General features: G+C 39.8%; 1 protein-coding gene across 1 annotated transcript in view; it reads right to left on the reverse strand.

The window, feature by feature from the left end:
- Positions 1 to 20,977, reverse strand: part of LOC133463632 (serine/threonine-protein kinase 32C-like) — a 209,542-nt gene that overhangs the window by 75,342 nt on the left and 113,223 nt on the right. Inside the window, 2 exon segments of the mRNA XM_061745276.1 lie at positions 12,556 to 12,622; positions 12,625 to 12,706. Coding sequence (XP_061601260.1) covers positions 12,556 to 12,622; positions 12,625 to 12,706 — 149 coding nt within the window.

Below are 20,977 nucleotides of genomic sequence, written 5' to 3' on the forward strand. Positions count from 1 at the left end.
TTGTCAGTGGGAACAGAAATCCCGGTTCCAACTCCAAGCACTGGCCCAGAACCAGAACCAGTACCCCTTTTGGTGGAAAAGGGGTAACAGTGAACCAGTTCCGTTCCTTGTTGTTACACTGCAAAAACTCAAAATTTTACCAGGAATATTTGTCTTATTTCTAGTTAAAATGTCTCATTTTTAGTCAAAAAATCTCATTACACTTAAATCAAGAGTCATCACCAGAAAAATAACTTGTTATTTGACAATTTTCACCTGTTTCAAGTAAATTTTCAGTTGAAGTAAGTAAGAAAATCTGCCAGTGGGACAAGATTTATCTTCTCATTACAAGCAAAAAAATCTTGTTCCACTGGCAGATTTTTCTACTTATTTTAAGTGAAAATCTACTTGAAACAGGTGAAAATGGTTGTTTTTTCCAGTGATGATCTTGTTTTAAGTGTAATGAGATTTTTTTTTACTAAAAATGAGACAAATATTCTTGTTAAGATTTTGAGTTTTTGCAGTGTAGGGGGAGGGAGACGATGGGAAAATGAGGCAGAGTTTTCATCGGTCCTACTTCATTACCCGCCTGGTTGAGTTGAGCTGGATGAAGCGGAGGGTAAATGTGATGCTCACAGGTGTGACACCTAACAGCCCTGTGGTGCACAGATGGCCACAGAGTGGCCCGTAAACTGTGGCAGAAATATCCAATGATACCTTTTAATCATCTATTCTAATCAAAAGTAGTGTTTTACGGCCCCCTCTGGTAGATTGGTAAGAGATCGCAGCATGAACGCAGCTGCTAAACCTGCACACCGACAGCTGCACCTGAACCTGACAACACATCTGCTTCCACCTGACAGTCTAACAGCACCTTCACAATGTGCCTTTATTTACTTTTTTTGACAGATTCCTCATGCTTTTCTCAAGCGCCAGACACAAACTGGAACGACCCCCCCTCCCACCCTAACATCATTTGTCACTCAAACAATGAAAGCGTTTGCAAAAAGCGCGAAACCCTGAGGTATCTTGAGAATGCCTTGATCAAACATTTACACACAATCTATGATTTATTAGAGTTTGTGATTTTAGGAAAACCGGGATGCGTTCACTTCCTCAAAGGGGGGAGGGTTCATCCTGATTGCAAACAAGCCCAAACATCCTGCAGGGTTCAGGCGGAGGGGCGTATAAAACAAATTTTCTTCACTAGCCCTACTTTCTACCACTAGCTCTCCCTCACTCTCACTACCCCTAAAAAAGAAGGGACAGATTTTAGGGCACTTGAAATCTTCCCAGGTCTGTCCCAATACTCCCCCTACCCCTATTTTCAGCACCACCACTAATCAGGAAGCTGAGAGCCAAAAGCTGTTTTAATTTCAGCTGTAGCGCTGTTAATATGCCACTTTATTAAGTTTTAATATTTTTTCAGGTGTAAAAGTAACCGTTAAGATCCCCAACCTGGGCTCAGTTTATCCAAATAACGCCTGTTAAGAAATTTGATCTGATGTTTTTGGCGATGATGAGACCGGGCGCAGCAGCAGCAGCCGGAGTACAGACGTGATCGCTGGGTCAACCTGCGCCGTCGTCCCAGGGAGAAACCTGCAGCTCTGTGGAGAATTACCGCTGGCTGAAATAAATCATTTAGGAAGATAAATGTTGGTTTAATAGATGAAATCTAACAGTTGTAGCTACGCCTGTTAAGAAATTTGCTCCGAAAATTTCGGGATTTCTGCCTGCCGGCTTGGGAGCTGATTTATGGGTCCGCGTTAAATCGACGCAGAGCCTACGGCGTACGGTGCGCGTCGCCGCGTAACCTACGCCGTAGGCTCTGCGTTGGTGTAACGCGGGACCATAAATCAGCCTTTATTCTGGCGAGGTTTGAAAAAGACTTTGCAACAACGAGCAAGCAAGTGATTATGTACATTCACTGAGTGAATATTATGAAAGTAAAATATATATTTCTCGCTAGAAATGTAATCAAAACGCATTTTTATGCAGGAACTAACTCAAAATATTGATTTTATTCACTAAAAAATAAGAAATGTCCGCCATGTTTTTTTTTTTGATTCAGTCTGCAAATGACGACGAAAAGCATTCTGGGAAATTTTTCTGTCCCTAGATCAACTAAAGAGGATCGGAAATCCCTCGATCCGTAGGGACAGATTCATAGCCACTACACTAGTTTTCCCCACTCCCCCTAGGTGGAAAGAGGAATTGGGACACCACTACCCTCACGGGAACGCACAAAATTTAGGGGTAGGGATGAAAACTAGGGGTATTGGGAGTATTGGGACAGGGCCTAAGTAAAAGGCTGGACGTAGGACAGTTTCAACCAGTTTTGCAATAGATATTTGTCTCCCCTGCTTAAAAAGCTGGACTCTAGTTATCGTGCAGCAATCCTCACACACACCACTGCACCTTATATGGATTGCTAGGATCCCAACACCAGAGGAGAAAAGCACACATGTTGACATTTACTTTTAAAGCATTAATTGGTAAATTGCCATCTTACATCTCCAGACTTCTGTCTTTTTATACAAACACTCATAGCACGAGACGAGCAGCAAATGGGATGCTTTTAAATGTCCCTGTATGCAGTCAGATCTTGGTCAAACCTCATTTTCCCTTTATGCCCCTTCATTATGGAATGAGTTATAAGATACAATGAATTTAAGGGCCCTCCCTAATGTAAATGTTTTTTAAGGTATTTTAATATCTGTTTTTTTAAATCAATGTTCATTTAAAATTGTCCTTTTACTGTTGATTTTATGTATTTTATGTCTTCATCATATCTATGTGTATGTTTTATTCTCATATATGAAACGTAAGTATGCTGTCTTGATTAGGACTCCCAGGAAGAAGATATTTTGTATCTCAATGGAACATCTCCAGGATAAATAAAGCCTAAACAAATCAATAAAAAAGGTGGACAAATCTAGCTCTGGATCTGGGTATCCACATTTGTTTCTTTTTCCTTCTACTTCTTTCATAAACAGCCTCCCTCGCTGCAGCGAGAGCTCAGCGGCGTGCTGCTCTTCATCACAGCGGGCTAATATTTAAACTCTTTCCCCATCAATACTTTTTCCTAACAGCGACCCCCCGTGGACCCTTTGAGGGAACCCGGAGGGGAATCTAAGGCTCATAAAATGGTATTCAGGCGAATGCTGGTCCTAACAGTTTTATTTAGCCAGCCAGAGAGGAACACCAACATTACACCGATTATAAAACCCCCGTGCTTCAGAAACATCTCCAGAAAGGTTGGATACAGAGCTGAGATCAGTAACACTCTGCACGACCAACCGTCACCTCGTACGGTTACTGAGGTTCATGGGAACTGTATGATGGGAATATTTTCTTTTCTAATGGCGGTATGTGGAAGTACTTGAGACTAATCAGCACTGGAGACCACCGTCACGCTTCGTGACGTTTTGCACTGGTAAACTTGCTTTCCCGTAGTCCTAAAGTCATTGTGGTGTTCGCTAGGAATGGGTGATATTTTACCGTTCACGATAAACCGTCAAAAAAATTCCCCACAGTAAGAATTTGTATCTCACGGTAAAAATTATAAATTCCTGTTGATGATGTTTTTGTGTAAAGATGATTTATAGTTCTGCGTTAAATTGACGCACAACGTACAGGAAGGAAGGAAGAAAGAAACAAGCCTGAAAGCCTGAAAGAAAGAAAGAAAGAAAGAAAGAAAGAAAGAAAGAAAGAAAGAAAGAAAGAAAGAAAGAAAGAAAGAAAGAAAGAAAGAAAGAAAGAAAGAAAGAAAGAAAGAAAGAAAGAAAGAAAGAAAGAAGGAAAGAAGAGAAGAAAGAAAGAAACAAGCCTGAAAGAAAGAAAGAACGAAAGAAAGAACGAAGGAAAGAAATGAGCCTGAAAGAAAGAAAGAAAGAAAGAAAGAAAGAAAGAAAGAAAAGAAAGAAAGAAAGAAAGAAAGAAAGAAAGAAAGAAAGAAAGAAAGAAAGAAAGAAAGAAAGAAAGAAAGAAAGAAAGTTTAGTAGTATTTAGTATCTTTTAGAGCAGTGTTTTGGCTCCAAAGACTGAATGTGGTGATAGATTTAAAGTTAAAAAGGTGGAGTTGAATTGATATTTTTTTTATCATCATTTTTATCGTTATCAGGATAAATGCCAGAAATTACCGTTTTTTAGTCCATACCGCCCATCCCTAGCGTTCGCACAATTACCTCTTTTCCACTAAACCAGTGCTGGTTCACAACTCCTTCAACTTGCGAACCAGCTTAGAACCGATTGTTTTTCCATAGCTCAGGGTGCTAACGGGAGCCACGCTGTTCTGGTTAACGTTGCTTCATTGGGATCAGAAAAGGGCAGATCCGTTTTTCTATCCCTAAAAATAGTAACAGCTTAATTACTCATACATTGGTATATAACTCTGGGGGTGATATATGACAACATTCCGACTCAAGTGTTTACTAGTATAACTTGTGACTACTACTGGAATTTCTAATTATTGATCTAAGAAATAATTATTAATCTCTAGATAACCCATTTCGGTTTCGTCTTCATTTTATTTTCTTATTTAAGTTTAAATTAATTGCACTACTACTACTTTTTTGTTATGTCACTATATTAGTATCTTTTTATTTTTATTTATTTACAATTTTTTTAAATTTTTATTATTATTTATTTTATTTTTTATTTTTGCTATTCCCAAAGGAAAATTAATGATGATAACCTTGGGGGGAGGGATGGGCAGAGGGAGGAAAAAAAAAGATATGTTCATCTGTTTTGCTCTGTATTGTGGAAACAATCTGCCAATAAAAACATATATCAAAAACAAAAGAAAAGAAAATGGCAGATCCAATGTCTTTGTCATCATTCAGTGCGTTTACATGGGAAGTTTAATTCCTCTTTAATTCAGAATTAAAATTAAATCTGATTTAAAATTAGAAAAAAATTACCATGTAAACACCTAATTCTGAATTAAAATGGCCATTCCGAATTTAACTTAATTCCGAAGTAAGTGGCTGGTTTATTCCGTTTTTAAATCTGAATAGAATAATTCCGCGATCATGTTTACACTCATTCCTCTTTAAATTAATTCCGGTCTTTCTTTCTGCTCGTTCCCTCGCCCGTCTGTCTCCATGACGCTTATATTCCGCGCTGGGCTGGTTTTCCAAACAAAGTTTCAAGATGGCAGCACGCAGTAAACGGTGGTCAAGAGCAGAGACCATTTATTTAATAAATAGCTTGGAGGACCTGGAAACAATTAAAAGAACAGATGGCAGGAAACAGAAAAATTGTGAGCATTTAAAAGTTGTAGCGGCTAAGTTTGTTTTTCTTCCGGTAGTTTGACTTCCGGTCCCCCCCCTATCCAATCAGAACCTTCCCAACCCCCAGACCTGTAGAGGAATTGGATAAAGCCGATCAAACGTGTTTTCCATGTAAACCTCAATTCGAAATTACTATTTACATGTAAACTCGAAGGAAAATAGTTTAATTCGGAATAATTAATTTCAAATTAAAAAACATGTAACCGTGGCCACTGACAGGTTTTCAGCGCACAGTGCTCATTTGAAAAAGTCGCATTCTTGCTATTGTGGTTGGTCTTAACAACTCTGCTCCCTCCGATTACGTAAGCGGTTATTTCCTATAGTCCAGCAGTGTTGGTGCTACCTTGGAACTGTTTTTTTTTGGCCCGGAGCCAGTTCTTTGTCAGTGGAAACAGAAAACCTGGTTCCAAACTCAGCACTGGCCCAGAACCAGAACCAGAACCAGAATCAGCCCTGGAACCTGTTTGGTGGAAAAGGGGTAAAACAAGTGACTGATCCACTTGTAGGGTTCAATTCAATTAAATTTTAATTATATAGCGTTTAATACAACAAAAGTTGTCTCTAGACGCTTTCCAGAGACCTAGAACATAAACCTCCGAGCAATTATTACATAAACAATAGCAGGTAAAAACTCCCCTAGTGGGAGAAAAACCTTAAGGTAAACGAATCTGACAAAGACTCCAGGGGCCTGTACTACGAAGCAAGTTCAACATACCCAGGATATCTTTTCCTTATCCAGATTCACTAACCCGGACAATTGCAATCACGCTAAGCGGTCACACGACGGTGGTTATCAACTCGGTATATCAACCCAGGTTTCTCCAATCTGGATATGAGCGCGTGCACATAAAAGGGGCGGTGTTTTCAGCGCATGACCAATCGCAAGCATGGAGAAGTCCGCTGTCAGAGCTGCTTATTTCAGTAGCGAAGAGCAAAGGATAAATTACACTGTGATTTAACTTAATATTTAGACTTGAAATTAAAAGTTCATGTCGTGTTCAAATTAAACGAGGTCTGACATTTCATCCTCTCTCAAATGACTCATACCTTGTTTCTACAGTATATTTACAGTTTGTACATAAAGGTTTATTTGCAAAAGTAGTTTTCTTAGAAAGACGGAGTGAGGGTATCTACAGCAAAGACAAACGTACTCGCATACCTCTCTGTCAGGAGAAAAGAAATGATAAAGTGTTGATACTTGGGTATGAAAGGAATTGCTTAGTTTCTTGACTAATTCAATTTTTGTTGGAAGTCAGCCCACTCTTTTTTTTTTCCTCTCACGATCCGCGCACCGAGCTCCACTGGATTCTCTTCGAAAGGGCATGCCATTTTCCAAGAGAGCTGATTGGTCAGTGGGCGGTGCTTTTATACCCGGCGATCTGTATCTCGAACATAACCTGCTCCGGAGCAGGTTAGCTGTTCAGCATAAGTTACCATGGCGATGTACCCCGGTGAGAAGTGAACCACCGTCGTAGTCCTGAAAACCCAGGGTTAAACCTGAAGTTACCTCGCTAACCCCCAAATCCCGCTTCGTGGTACAGGCCCCAGATCTCCAACTGGTCTCCAAACCATGGTTCCACACTTGGAGTTGTGCAAAGTCCTGTAGAGGGCATAAGCTAAAAAGGGAAATACAAATGACTTGGATAAAAGGATGGATTAGTGGAAAAAAAACCTTTTGTGGTGCCTACTTGTACAAAAGGGTTTTATAAATCTTTTTATAATGCCTACTTGCATGGAGATAATGCACGTTGTGTCTTATTGAATGTTTACAATGCTTCATGGGTCTCCTGTCACGGTGACCTCACTCCAAGACCTGAATGGTCAAAAGTCAAAATTCCGCAAAGCTTTAACTTAAATACTTCTTGGAGTTGTTCACACACAGCAACAGATGGCCAACTAGAGACCGCTGACCATTCACCCATTGGGCTCTGATCAGTTGGCGAGCTTGGCAACGTAAAAGTCAGGCTTAATATCTAATGGCACTTCTCCACTAGTACCTACTCTGCACGCTTCTACTCGCCCCCGTCTTGCGCTTCTCCACTACGGGCCAAGACGGGTAGTGGCGTGCAGAGTAGATACTTTTTCTGTACCTATTCTGCCGAGGTTCTGAGCGTGCTGAGTCGGCCCTGGATCTGACGTCATCACACTACAGGCCACCGATTGGTCGGGGGGCGGGGCCGGCAGACGTTTGAATCAGGAAGCGGGAGTCAGCGCGAGAGCGACTTGCGGCTCTTCATTTTATTCGACAGGCAACGGCAGCGCAAACGTCTGTTTGGTGATCCAACTCTGAGGTGCAGATGTTCATAAACCTGGTGCTGAGGAGAGAATTAAAAAAGGGATCTAGACGGAGATAAGGAACGATCAGATCCACCAGGAGCTCTGTCACTTCATAGCAGCTCGCGACACAAACAAAATAAAAAAAGCGTTGCCGCTTGAAGTTTCTCTCACTCTCATTTTTTAACTTGATATCGAACACAAGCCACAGACCCAGCAGCACATCTATCATCTCCTCCAGGTTCTACATCTTTAGTGTTGTCTTCTCCGTTTAGATCACACAATCAAATACGTCACAGCAGCTTCGCTCCAACCGCCCACTTCTCATCTGGGTGTTGAAAACAAACGGGGAAGAGGTGGGTGGAGGCGGTACGAGGCGGGACGGCTGAGTAGGTACTAGTGGAAAAGCGCCATTAATATCTATCTAAAGCAAACTTTTAAAAGCCTTTTAGAAACATTAAAGGACACCATATTATGCAATTGTTGTCCCTATCCATATTGATCCAGCAGCACAATGTGAGTTCATCAGAGTTCCTCTCTGATTCTGGTAAGAAACCAAGACTACGTCCACGATGTGCTGCATCATCAATCTGTGTCCACATTAGCGTCAGAAAAGATCTCATTCCACATTACTCTCTTATAAAAGCAAACAGGCGTCCGTGCTCGCTGGGCATGGAACACTGTTTAATCACAATGGAGCATCAAGTCAATTAAATTTCTGGGGTATTGATTCGGTCAGTTAATACGCAGAGGGGGTTGCTAATCAGTTTCAGCTGCTTTAGTGTTAATGGGATCAACAACAGGTGCACCAACGGGGCAACAGTGAGACGACTCCGGGGGGGGGGGGGGGGGGGGGGGGTTACAGGTGGAAAACCACCAACAACTCTTTTCTGACTGTTTTGACTAGTTTTGCATTTAACTAACGCTTGGTGTCACTACTGGTAGCGTGAGGCGATACCTGGATCCTACAGAAGTTGCACCTACAATCCAACTCCTTCACGGGGGAATATCAGTACTAGCCATTGGCAGAAGGTTTGTTGTGTCTCCCTGCACACTTCCAAGAGCATGGAGGAGACCAACGGCCGTCAACCTTGCGGTCGCAAGATGATTTCTGGGGGTCGCCAAATCATTTCGGAAAAATATAAATGCACAAAATGAATGGGAACCACAGGATTTCGTCTCTGCTTTTTGCGGATGATGTTGTCCTGTTGGCTTCATCAGACCGGGACCTTCAGCATGTGCTGGGGCGGTTTGAGACCGAGTGCAACGCGGCAGGGATGAGAATCAGCACCTCCAAGACTGGTCAATCTACGCACCTACCCTCACCTATGGTCATGAACTGGGTAGCGACCGAAAGGACAAGATCGTGGATACAAGCGGCCGAGATGAGTTTCCTCCACAGGGTGGCTGGATGCTCCCTTAGACTACGTTCACACTGCAGTTCCCAAGTGACCCAAATCCGATTCCAAAAAGGAATCCAATTTTTTGCTCATATGTGACTCAGATCTGATTTGTTTATGACAGTGTGAACAGCACAAGTCACATGGAATCTGATCTTTTCAAATCAGATTCAGGTCGCTTCCATATGTGGTTCTAAATCGGATACAGATCTGATGTTTTGCAATGCGACCTCAGTGTGAACAGCCAGGTCGGAATTAATGCGACTTTGACGTCACTTGAGAGCGACCGTTGTCATAATACTGCGCTGGCGGGGGCGGGAGTCACTCGGAAGTCACTCGGATTATTAAAAATGCGGCTTTCTTTCTCCTCCTTCTCCTTTTCATTAACACTTGCTCACAGTTTCGTCGGCTTCCACCACACAACAACTTCAAAATGTACCCATGTATCTCACTTCTGTTCCTCCATGTTTACCGCCGTATGACGGCGTGCTGCGTGTGACGTCTTTGTTATTGTTCCTCTGCGCATGCGGGTCAGTTCAGGCCGCGATGCGTTCACGCTCGAGTCTGATATAGGAAACATTTTAAAAGATAATGTGAACAGCCACACAAAAAAATCAGATATGGGAAAAAATCGGAATTGAGCATTAAGGCCTGCAGTGTGAACGTAGTCTTAGAGATAGGGTGAGGAGTTCGGTCACCCGGGAGGAGCTCGGAGTCGAGCCGCTGCTCCTTCACATTGAGAGGAGTCAGCTGAGGTGGCTTGGACATCTGTACCGGATCCTCCTGGACGCCTCCCTAGGGAGGTGTTCCAGGCATGTCCCACCGGGAGGAGACCCCGGGGAAGACCCAGGACACGCTGGAGAGACTATGTCTCTCGGCTGGCCTGGGAACACCTCGGACTCCCCCCGGAAGAGCTGGAGGAAGAGCTGGGGTGAGGGAAGTCTGGGCATCCCTGCTGAGATTGCTGCCCCCGCGACCCGGGAACGGATAAGCGGCGGACGATGGATGGATGGATGGATGGGAAAATTAATGTAGAACGAAGAAAAAGATATTTTAAAAACAACCTGTTGTTGTTTTAGCCACATCTGCAGCCACCAGGAGAGTAGGGCACTGGCCGGACCGACCCCAGTGGCTGATGAAGGTTCAAGGCGCCGTAAATATCAGCCCGACTTTTTGAAATATGGCTTTTCCTGCACAACAAAAAACAGCGCTGACTACAAACAATGTGTCATTTGCTCTGAGGGGGCCAGCACACAAGAGCCTGAAGCCAGTAAAACTTAGACATTTAGTCAAAACACTGCAGCTTAATAATTAAGCTAAATGGTTGCAGAAAAACACCAAGACGTTTTTGTTTTTCATGTTTAAGTTCTCAGAAATGTAGGTGTTTAAAATTAACCCTTGTACTGTCTTTGGGTCAAAATGACCTAATTCTCCTGTTCTTCGTTCTTCTTTCTTCTCCTGCTCTCTCCTTCCTTCTTCCCTTCCTCTTTTCTCCCTTCCTTCCTTCCTTCCTTCCTTCCTTCCTTCCTTCCTTCCTTCCTTCCTTCCTTCCTTCCTTCCTTCCTTCCTTCCTTCCTTCCTTCCTTCCTTCCTTCCTTCCTTCCTTCCTTCCTTCCTTCCTTCCTTCCTTCTTCCTTCTTGTTTCCCTTCCTTCCTTCTTTCCTCCTGCTCTCTCCTTCCTTCTTCCGTTCCTCTTTCCTTCCGTCCTTCCTTCCTTCCTTCCTTCCTTCCTTCCTTCCTTCCTTCCTTCCTTCCTTCCTTCCTTCCTTCCTTCCTTCCTTCCTTCCTTCCTTCCTTCCTTCCTTCCTTCCTTCTTTCCTCCCTTCTTCTCTTCCTCCTTCCTTGACCCGAAGACAGCACAAGGGTTAAATATGGGCTGTTTCTCTAGTGTGTTTTGTTAACAGGCTGTGACACTTCACCATCTCTGAAATGATCTCCACTCTTATTCTCAAATGTAAAATACAGTTGTTTTGACACAAATAAATGTTCCCTAGCAAGATTATTTGGAGTATAGTAGAGGCGACGTTTGAAAAAGACTAACCGCTGAGCTTGGAAACAGTCTCTGGTTAAGAGGGAAGCTGATATGTGGTTGCTACGAACCCCCGGTGAGATGGAAAGGCCCTCGTTGGAGTATCTCATGAGTGGAGAGAGGAGGTGTGAAACTTCTAATTCCCACATAGCTGCAACGATATACTGTGTTTGTCACCAACTGGCACTCAAAATAGTGCTGGATGCAGAGCACGAGGGGGGGGGGAGCAAACCAGCACATGGAAAACTAGAACACACCACACATGGTTTTGGCAGCCACATATTCCTGCAGGGAATTAAAAATAAATAAATAAATAAGTAAAAAAAATCACAGACCCAAGACTACGCTCATTAAAATATTAAAATGTCCCCAGTTTGCTCAAGAAAGAGAACCAGAGCGACCCTGCTTTGGGTTTTCCACACACTCTCACAATGCACATAATGGATTCACCAAGGAACGTGTGAATATTAGGAATGGGTGATATTTTAATTACCGTTCACGATAAACCGTCAAAAAAATTTCCCACGGTAAGAATTTGTCATCTCGCGGTAAAAACGATAAAATCCCGTTGATGACGTTTTTATGTAAAACTGATTTATGGTTCTGTGTTAAATCCAAACGTGAAGGAAGGAAGGAAGGAAGGAAGGAAGGAAGGAAGGAAAGAAAGAAAGAAAGAAAGAAACGAGCCTGAAAGAAAGAAAGAAAGAAAGAAAGAGAAAGAAAGAAAGAAAGAAAGAAAGAAAGAAAGAAAGAAAGAAAGAAAGAAAGAAAGAAAGAAAGAAAGAAAGAAAGAAAGAAAGAAAGAAAGAAAGAAAGAAAGAAAGAAAGAAAGACGTTTAGTAGTATTTAGTATCTTTTAGAGCAGTGATTTGGCTCCAAAGACTGAATGTGGAGATAGATTTATTGTTACAAAGGTGGAGTTGAATTGGTATTTTTTTTATCGTCATTCTTATCGTTATTGGGATAAATGCCAGAAATTAAAATTTTTAGTCCATACCGCCCATCCCTAGTGACTACCAAAATATCCCGGTAGCGATTCCTCAAAGATGATGGACACATGCATGGCTATTCTTCTAATTACAGGGGAGCAAAGCGCCTTGTGTAATAGGCCGTGAATGCCATGCTGGGTCCCCAATTACATCCAGAAATGTGTCCCGCTTGAAAAAAACGAGCGTGGAATAATGAGAGCAGCCTCCGTTCTGCTGCGGATCGGGCTCGAGAGAACCGTAAGGTCATTTCAAACCCCAGTAATTATCAAATGAGCTCAAGTCAAAATTAACATCCTAAAATACATCTCATGTGAACATTGTGTCTTAAGTTAATAGTTGGTGTCTGGAGGAATCGTTAATTAAACCAAACTTTTTTTTGTTCATGTGCGACTGCCAAATGCGTGTTGTGCAGAAATAAGGAACACAATATTCACACGAGCCGCATCTATTTAAAGGCTGAGGCAGATTTGAGAGCAAGCATGCACTTTTTAAACTGGGACTCTTGAAAAAACGCACACACAGGCAAAGCAGGCAAACCCACACTGACAACGGCAGACCACACTGAAAGTGTAAAAACATAGGATAGTCACCAGAGATTTACTAAAAAAACATGTTCAATTTCCTGTAGGATCTCAAGCTCTCTAAAGACGTTTCGACCTCATCTCTCTCTATGCACTGCTGTTTGTTCATGTACTTCATGGCGTACATCTTCTCCGTGTCCCTCTTTTGGACTATGCATACCTGCAGAAGACAGAAACAAGAATGGGGAGGGGGGGAAAAGAAAAAATATAGGTTATTACAAAGTACAGTACAGAAGTAAGATCTGGACACAGAAAAATGGACACTTTCATAGAGATTGGTGATACAAAATATGGTGAATTCACAAAGCTGGAAACTTTTCATAGGAATTAAAATAAATATATGGGAATTGAAGAAACATATTGGAATTAACGGGAAATTCAGACTCAGAATCATTGGTTATTAACGTTATACAAACTAAAACATGCATGGAACATTTCCATACATCAATATATCGGTAACCTTCTCCCATGGACCATGGACACATTAAAACACATTAGAGTTATCACCAGAAAAATAACTTATTTGACAATTTTCACCTGTTTCAAGTAAATTTTCACTTGAAATAAGTAGAAAAAATCTGCCAGTGGGACAAGATTTATCTTCTCATTACAAGCAAAAAAATCTTGTTCCACTGGCAGATTTTTCTACTTATTTCAAGTGAAAATCTACTTGAAACAGGTGAAAATTGTTGTTTTTTCCAGTGATGAGTCTTGTTTTAAGTGTAATGAGATTTTTTTTACTAAAATGAGACATTTTAACTAGAAATAAGAGAAATATTCTTGTTAAGATTTTGAGTTTTTGCAGTGATCCATTGTACTTATCCTGTGAAGGACAGAATCATATTGATAAGTTCAGAAAAGTGTTTTTTATTGTTGTGTTTTGATGTATTTGATGTAAGCCCAGTGGATATTTAAAGCTTACAGAAGGCTGCATTTAACTGCTGCTATGTCATTCCTGCAGTATTTCTGCAGGTGTTTTGGTCACTGCTATTATTTGTAATATATTATATTATTTATAATCAGCACAAATGATCTGTCCCCATATGATAAAATCCACCATCCCCCCTGATTTCTTTTTACAACTCAAGTACTGCTAATATGGGACGTAGCCTTTTGATTGACAGTTGGCTCAGCCAATGGCGACCCATTATCACTTCCTTATCAGTCTTAGTCATGCTACAAGTAATTTGTTTGTACTAATCCAGTGTTGGTGAAATAGTGTGGTAGTTTCTGATTCCACCACCAAAACAACATCTGGAACGGCTGTAAATGTCTGACGGAGCCGGTAGCCACAGCTAACTTTGATTGGTATAGGATGGGTAAATCCCTGATGGCTTCCAATGGAACGGAGCCACATGCTACAATGAAAAAGGGGCTTCAAAACCAACATGATGGGTCATCCATTGTTGTTTTTTGCAGTCTATGAGTTCTATGTATTGAAGAAATATCAACATTTAAGTTGTCCAACCTTTTCTAATGAATGCCCTCAGTACTGAGGTCAGATGACACAGAGCAAAATGTAATATAAGCATGCAAAACACCAAGCAAACCGGAGGAAAAGAACAACTTTTCAGTTCCAACACCACTCAGCTAAATGAACCCACTGAAAAGACCAGAATGTGATGTGCATCAGAAAAGCTAGTGATCACACCGTACACACTACAAATCCAAGCACATTATCAATTTAAAGAATCTCCAGTGGATTCAGGTAATCCCAAGTCACTGTGACAAATCAAATCCCTTTTTGATCTTTCAAACTCTTCCCGTTAGCAGTGGGAGCGCGTACGAGCAGTCAATACTAAGCTGGCACCTTGGAAACATGCAGTAGCTTCTTCCTGGTTGGAATTGATAACACCTGAAATGGATTTGTGAACCGTGCAGTGATTCTGTCGACTGTGGAGATTTATTGAGTTGTCTCTGACCCCAATATGTCAAACCAGTCGGTAGATAAGACCTCAGTTAAGCAATTGTTCCACCGTGAGGGTGCAGAAGTGGTCAACGTCAAACCTAAAACAGTAACATCTTAATATCTACCGCATTTGGTGATATATACAGTATATAGTTTGGTTGCAGAAAAAGACCTGTAATGGCTCAGATATGAAAAAATATACCAAAATGGCCAATTCATAAAGTCCATCTACTGTAAACATTCATTTTCAAAACCTCTAAAAACTTACAGAACAGAAAAATAAACCTTCCCCATATGACTCCAAAGATATATGTATTTTAAAATGGTAATATTTTGTCAGAAGGAGATAAAACATGTTGTGTTGTCTTGTATTAGGGCCTGATAGTATGTATACCATATTTTATACTTTTACTGTAAACTCGCGTGTATTGATTTTATTGCTGTATGAAATTTGTTCAAATATATGATGTAAGTGATTAGATATATTATTTTTTAAATGGGTAAGTCATTTAGGCTTAATTAGGAATGGGATAAGTTTCCTCGCATGTTTGCTGATGACCAAAGACTGTATTTATAATCATATTTTCATATGCTTAAGTATGGAGGCGGCTTTCACATGAGTTCCTATTTTATTTCATCATGTAAATATTCAAGTTTAGTTTATGTTATTTTAATTGTGGACTGTTTATTTTTATTCTTCAATTTTATTACTTGTATTTTGCACCATGGGTCAGAGAGGAGTGTAATTTCATTTGTGCTGCATGTCGAACATGTAGAATATCTGACAATAAAGCTTGAAACTTGATCATTTGAATATACAGGACTGTCTCAGAAAATTAGAATATTGTGATAAAGTTCTTTATTTTCTGTAATGCAATTAAAAAAACAAAAATGTCATACATTCTGGATTCATTACAAATCAACTGAAATATTTCAAGCCTTTTATTATTTTAATATTGCTGATTATGGCTTACAGTTTAAGATTAAGATACCCAGAATATTCTAATTTTTTTAGATAGGATATCTGAGTTTTCTTAAAATTAGATTCCCACAATATTACAATTTTCTGAGACAGTCCTGTAATCCCAAAAGTTTCCATGAAAGGTTTCCAAACTGATTGGTTGAATATTTGCCAGGGAACGTTTCTTCAATGTTTCCTTGAATATTTCCAATTCTTATCAACCATTATAGAGTTCCACACACAAATCCCACCTGCAGTGTCGTCTACGCAGGTTTCAGCTGCACACACGGTCACGTTTGCATGTGCATAAGTAAAATATTTTCAGTATGGCCCCTCAGCTTCCTCAGCATTTTCAAACACAGAGAGAATCTGCATGAGCGTCAGGCATTGATGGCACCAACCTTTTACACCTCCAATAAAATATGGAGCTAGAACAGTCTCATAATGCACACACCGTTTCACAAATGCACAGGACAAGTTTCACACACCGATTCGCAAATGCACAGGACAAGTTTCACAAATGCACAGAACAATTCACACGTGCGTAGGACAAGATATACAAATTTATTTTTGATGCACACACAAATATAACCTGATTTACAAACGTTTTTTTTTTGTGGATTGAGTCACATCAGGGGAGTCTCAAAAGTCACACGCAAATCCAGCGCAGCTCACAGACAAAAAAACATTTGTAAATCAGGTTATATTTGTGTCTTCATCAAAAATACTTGTATATCTTGTCCTACGCACGTGTGAATTGTTCTGTGCATTTGTGAAACTTGTCCTGTGCATTTGTGAGACGGTGTGTGCATTTGCGAATTATGAGACTGTTCTAGCTCCATAATACAAAGCTTAATTGGAACAGACAGAAAACGAGGAAACTGGTTTCTCTAACTGGGGAAAGGCTTTCGGGAATCCTGCTATATTTGTGGTTGAGGTGGATGTTTTAGTTTATTTGGCTTCTTATGACTCTTCATCAAGTGTCCCAATGATGGTTGTGCAGCAGGAAGTCCGGCACTCATCCTTGTAATCCATTAGAAATGTACCTGCTTTGGTTTGAAGCTGTGACGGGGGGGTCAGAGTCACAATCCGATTAGCAACTCCTGCTTTCTAAAGTGTGCCCCGGTTTAACTTAATCTCCTCCAATAACATCCCTTCCTGTGTGCATCTTCCCGTTGGATAATTACCGCACGGAGGACTATGTTTCATCCAGCAACCAGGTATTTAACCCGGACTGATGCAGTTAGGAGCTTCTGATTTCTCCAACAACCACGTTGGAAGACACGTCCTGCAGTCGTGGAAAAGATGTTTCGAATTACAGGCAGTAAAAAAATCAGGGGGGATGGTGGATTTTATCATATGGGGAGAGATAATTTGTGCTAATTACAAATAATATAATATATTACAAATAATAGCAGTGACCAAAACAGCTGCAGAAATACTGCAGGAATGACATAGCAGCAGTTAAATGCAGCCTTCTGTAAGCTTTAAATATCCACTGGGCTTACAACAAATACATCAAAACACTTAAAAAACTGTTTTCTGAACTTATCAATATGACTCTGTCCTTCACAGGATAAGTAAAATGGATCTCTGCAAAAACTCAAAATAAGAATATTTGTCGTATTTCTGGTTAAAATGTCTTAAAAGTTTAGTAAAAAAATCTTATTACACTTAAAACAAGACTCATCACCTGTTTCAAGTAGATTTTCACTTGAAGTAAGTAGAAAAATCTGCCAGTGGAACAAGATTTTTTTGCTTGTAATGAGGAGATAAATCTTGTCCCACTGGCAGATTTTCCATTGAAGATTGATCCAATTTTTCCATTCGTTAGAATAGATAAATGTGATAAAATAAATGGATAAACTTACTGTGCCTCACATAACTAAATAATTAGGTATGTATAACAATGTCATGTCACACAGCGATTTAAAAATAAGGCTTAGTTCAGGAAATATACTGTCTCTCCCCAGCATTTTTTATTATTTTATTATGTACATTTTTTGATTTGCCTTTGTCAGATCTGAAGTTTTTCAAAACATAAATTTGTTTTCCATTATGCAAAAAACTCAAAATCTTAACAAGAATATTTGTCTTATTTCTAGTTAAAATGTCTCATTTTTAGTCAAAAAATCTCATTACACTTAAAACAAGACTGTCAAATAACTTGTTATTTGACAATTTTAACCTGTTTCAAGTAAATTTTCACTTGAAATAAATGTATCTTCTCATTCATTACAAACAAAATAATCTTGTTCCACTAGCAGTTTTTTCTACTTATTTCAAGTGAAAATGTACTTGAAACAGGTGAAAATTGTCAAATAAGTTATTTTTCTGGTGTTATTTTTCTGGTGATGACTCTAAATGTTGAAATAGCAGTAAAACCACATTCATTGATGAAATGACATAAGGGATGGAAAGGGGGGATGGAGGTTTTACAGGGGGGATGATTTGGACCGTTTTTATTTCAGGGGGGGATGCCACCCCCCCTCATCCCCCCTCAACTCCAGTACTGATTACGGGCATGCGTCATGCAAAGAAAACATCTGAGGAGATTGTTAAAACGGGAAGGATCATGGGAAACCATCGTCTTAAAAGGAAGAAATGTGGTCTTGAGTGGCGGTCGCTTAAAAACAACAGTTGTGGACCTCACGGCTATGTTTGATGGAGAAAAGAAGAGCATCCCCCCCCACACACACACACACACACACACACACACACACACACACACTTCCCTCCAAGGTGAATTCAAACAGCTGTGTGAGCCTTAAAGATAAACACTTATCAGTCCAGAAAAAGGGCTTCCAGTGTGCAAGGGAGCATAAAGATTGGAGCAAAGCAAGAGGGACATGTGGTCTGACGAGTCCAGATTTACCCAGAGTTCCAGAGTGATGGTCGTATAAGAGTCAGGAGACCTAGTGCCTGGGGTTGTTGCACTCAGGTCTATATTAAGTTTAGTTTAGTTTTATTTAGCACATACAATAACAATAACATCGCACAAATAAGTGCAGTTAAAAGAAGAGGAGCGAGCAAGCCAGTAGGCTTATGAGGAGCCCCCACCTAATAACATTTAATAATATAGTTATGAGTTATGAGGATACAAAATCATAAAATAAAAAAATACATCATAAAAATTGCATGCAGAACATGAATGAAAATAAAAAAATTACTGTTGACCTATAAAGACATGATCATGAAAATATGAATATTATGCTGAACAAGTGGCAACACAGAATATGAAGTACAAAAGAAACATTAACAGTGGGAAAAGCAAGAGTTTTCTTGGCTACAATGTTGAATTAAATGTTCTCTTCAGCGACTTTTGAAGATGGATAGGGACCTACAATTGTTTGCAATCTGGTACCAACTATTCCAGACTTTGACACCTCTATACCTAAACAAAAATTGGCTTCTAGATTCCCGACATTTAGGCGGATGTAGGGCTGGGGCAGGGGTCGGCAACCCAAAATGTTGAAAGAGCCGTATTGGACCAAAAACACAAAAAACAAATATGTCTGGAGCCACAAAAAATGAAAAGTCTTGTATAAGCCTTAGAATGAAGACACACGCTGCATGGATCTATATTAGTTATAACTGGGGGAAGATTTTCTTTTTTTCATTATGCAAAAGTCAAAATGTTGAGAAAAAAGTCGAAATGTCAAGAAAAATGTAGAAATTCTCGAGAAAAAGTCAAAATGTTGAGAAAAAAGTCAAAATGTCGAGAAAAATGTCGAAATTTTGAGAAAAAAGTCGAAATGTTATCTTAATTTGGAAGTACAATCTTGAGAAAAAAGTTGAAATGTTGAGAAAAAAGTTAAAATGTTGAGAAAAAAGTCAAGATTTTGTGAAAAAAGTCGAAATGTCGAGGAAAAGGTCAAAATGTGGAGATTAATGTTGAAGTACAATCTCGAGAAAAAAGTCGAAATGTAGAGAAAAAAGTCGTAATGTCGAGATTAAAAAAGGAAAAAGGAAGAAAAAATGAGAAAAAATGAAAAAAAGAAAAAAAAAGAAAAAAAGAGTAAAAAAGGGAAAAAAAGAAAAAAAAAGGAGAAAAAAAAGAAGAAAAAAAGGAAAAAAAAAGGTCAAACATTTTTGAAAAAGCTCCAGGAGCCACTAGGGCGGCGCTAAAGAGCCGCATGCGGCTCTAGAGCCGCGGGTTGCAGACCCATCGGGTAGGGCATAAGTGAATGGTATGAGGTCACTCAATACTAGTGTGTGACTTTTTAATAGTATTTAAATTAATATATTGAAATGATCAGTGATGGCTCTGATTAGACACTCGTCAAAGCAAACTGAGCTAAAAAAGTCTCTTTCTGATCGTTATATGAGCGAACAGCAAACCCACTGTGGACATTTGGTCCTAACAAGTCCTAATTGGTCCAAAAACTTCAAACAAAAAGCCTAAAAGGATTTAAATATTCAACACAAGCGTGCTTAAATTCAAAATATAATTTAAAAAACTGATAAATACTGTCTTTCTACAAATAGAAACTGAAAAAGCTGAGTTTCAATTCCGTATCACACTCTTCATCTCTTTTTAAGACTTTCTTTTCAGCCACCGGCGTGATAATGTGCAGCCCTCCCCATCACACTCACGAGCTCAACCCAGTTTCTGCTTCCTTTCAACCAGGCCAGCCTGCACCGTCGGCACTGCGCTGGAAGGTAAATAAATCCCCTAAAAAAGGGGATTTACTTTTTCTTTCTTCTGTTTTTTTACTTAAACCTTGCAGAAAGGAGGGCAAAAAGTTGCACCGCCCTTAAAGGATGAAGGAGACCTTTCCACTGAAAGTGGAGAATACATTTTCTGGCTTAACCGGTAAAGATAATAACTCTCAGTTAACAGTCACTGAAATTTCTCTTATCACTAAATTCCCCCCCTACCCATATAGAAATAAATGGGAGAAAGAACTTGGTGAACCAATCACAGGATCTATGGGACAGGGCCCTTCAGAAGATCAATACCTGTTCACACAGTGCAAGACATTGTCTTATCCAATTTAAAATTATACACATGCTTCACTTCTCAAAGGAAAAATTACATATATCCATAGGTCTCACCCATATGTGATGAATGTAAATCCTCTGTAGCAACCCACCTTCATAGTTATGTAACGTGCTCCAAGATTCATTCATTTTGGATTGATGTTTTTAATATAACGTCTGAGGTCGTGAGGATTGTGATCAAACCAGAACCTCAACACCCAAGAAAACTAAGCAAAGCACAACAATGCTTTGTCTCATACAGCCTTATAATAGCAAAGAAACTGGTTCTCACATTATGGAAAAGTGTAAATGCACCAACATCTATGTGGGTAGAGGCATAACTAACACTCTTATTTTATTTTAAGTTTCACGATAAATGCTTGACACTATATAATTCATTGCATCTGTTATGTTTTTATTTTATTCTTGTACAATATCCTTCTTTAGCCATTTTGTAAAACACTACTTTTGTATGTAGACAAAAACAGCCTGGAAGAATATATGTCTATACTATATGTCTATCTCTCTATTATGGCATTTAATGTCTATTTTAAACAGGTCTTGAATGTCTTAAAAAC

Source organism: Cololabis saira, chromosome 17, assembly GCF_033807715.1.
Source record: "Cololabis saira isolate AMF1-May2022 chromosome 17, fColSai1.1, whole genome shotgun sequence".
Classification (NCBI taxonomy): domain Eukaryota; kingdom Metazoa; phylum Chordata; class Actinopteri; order Beloniformes; family Belonidae; genus Cololabis; species Cololabis saira.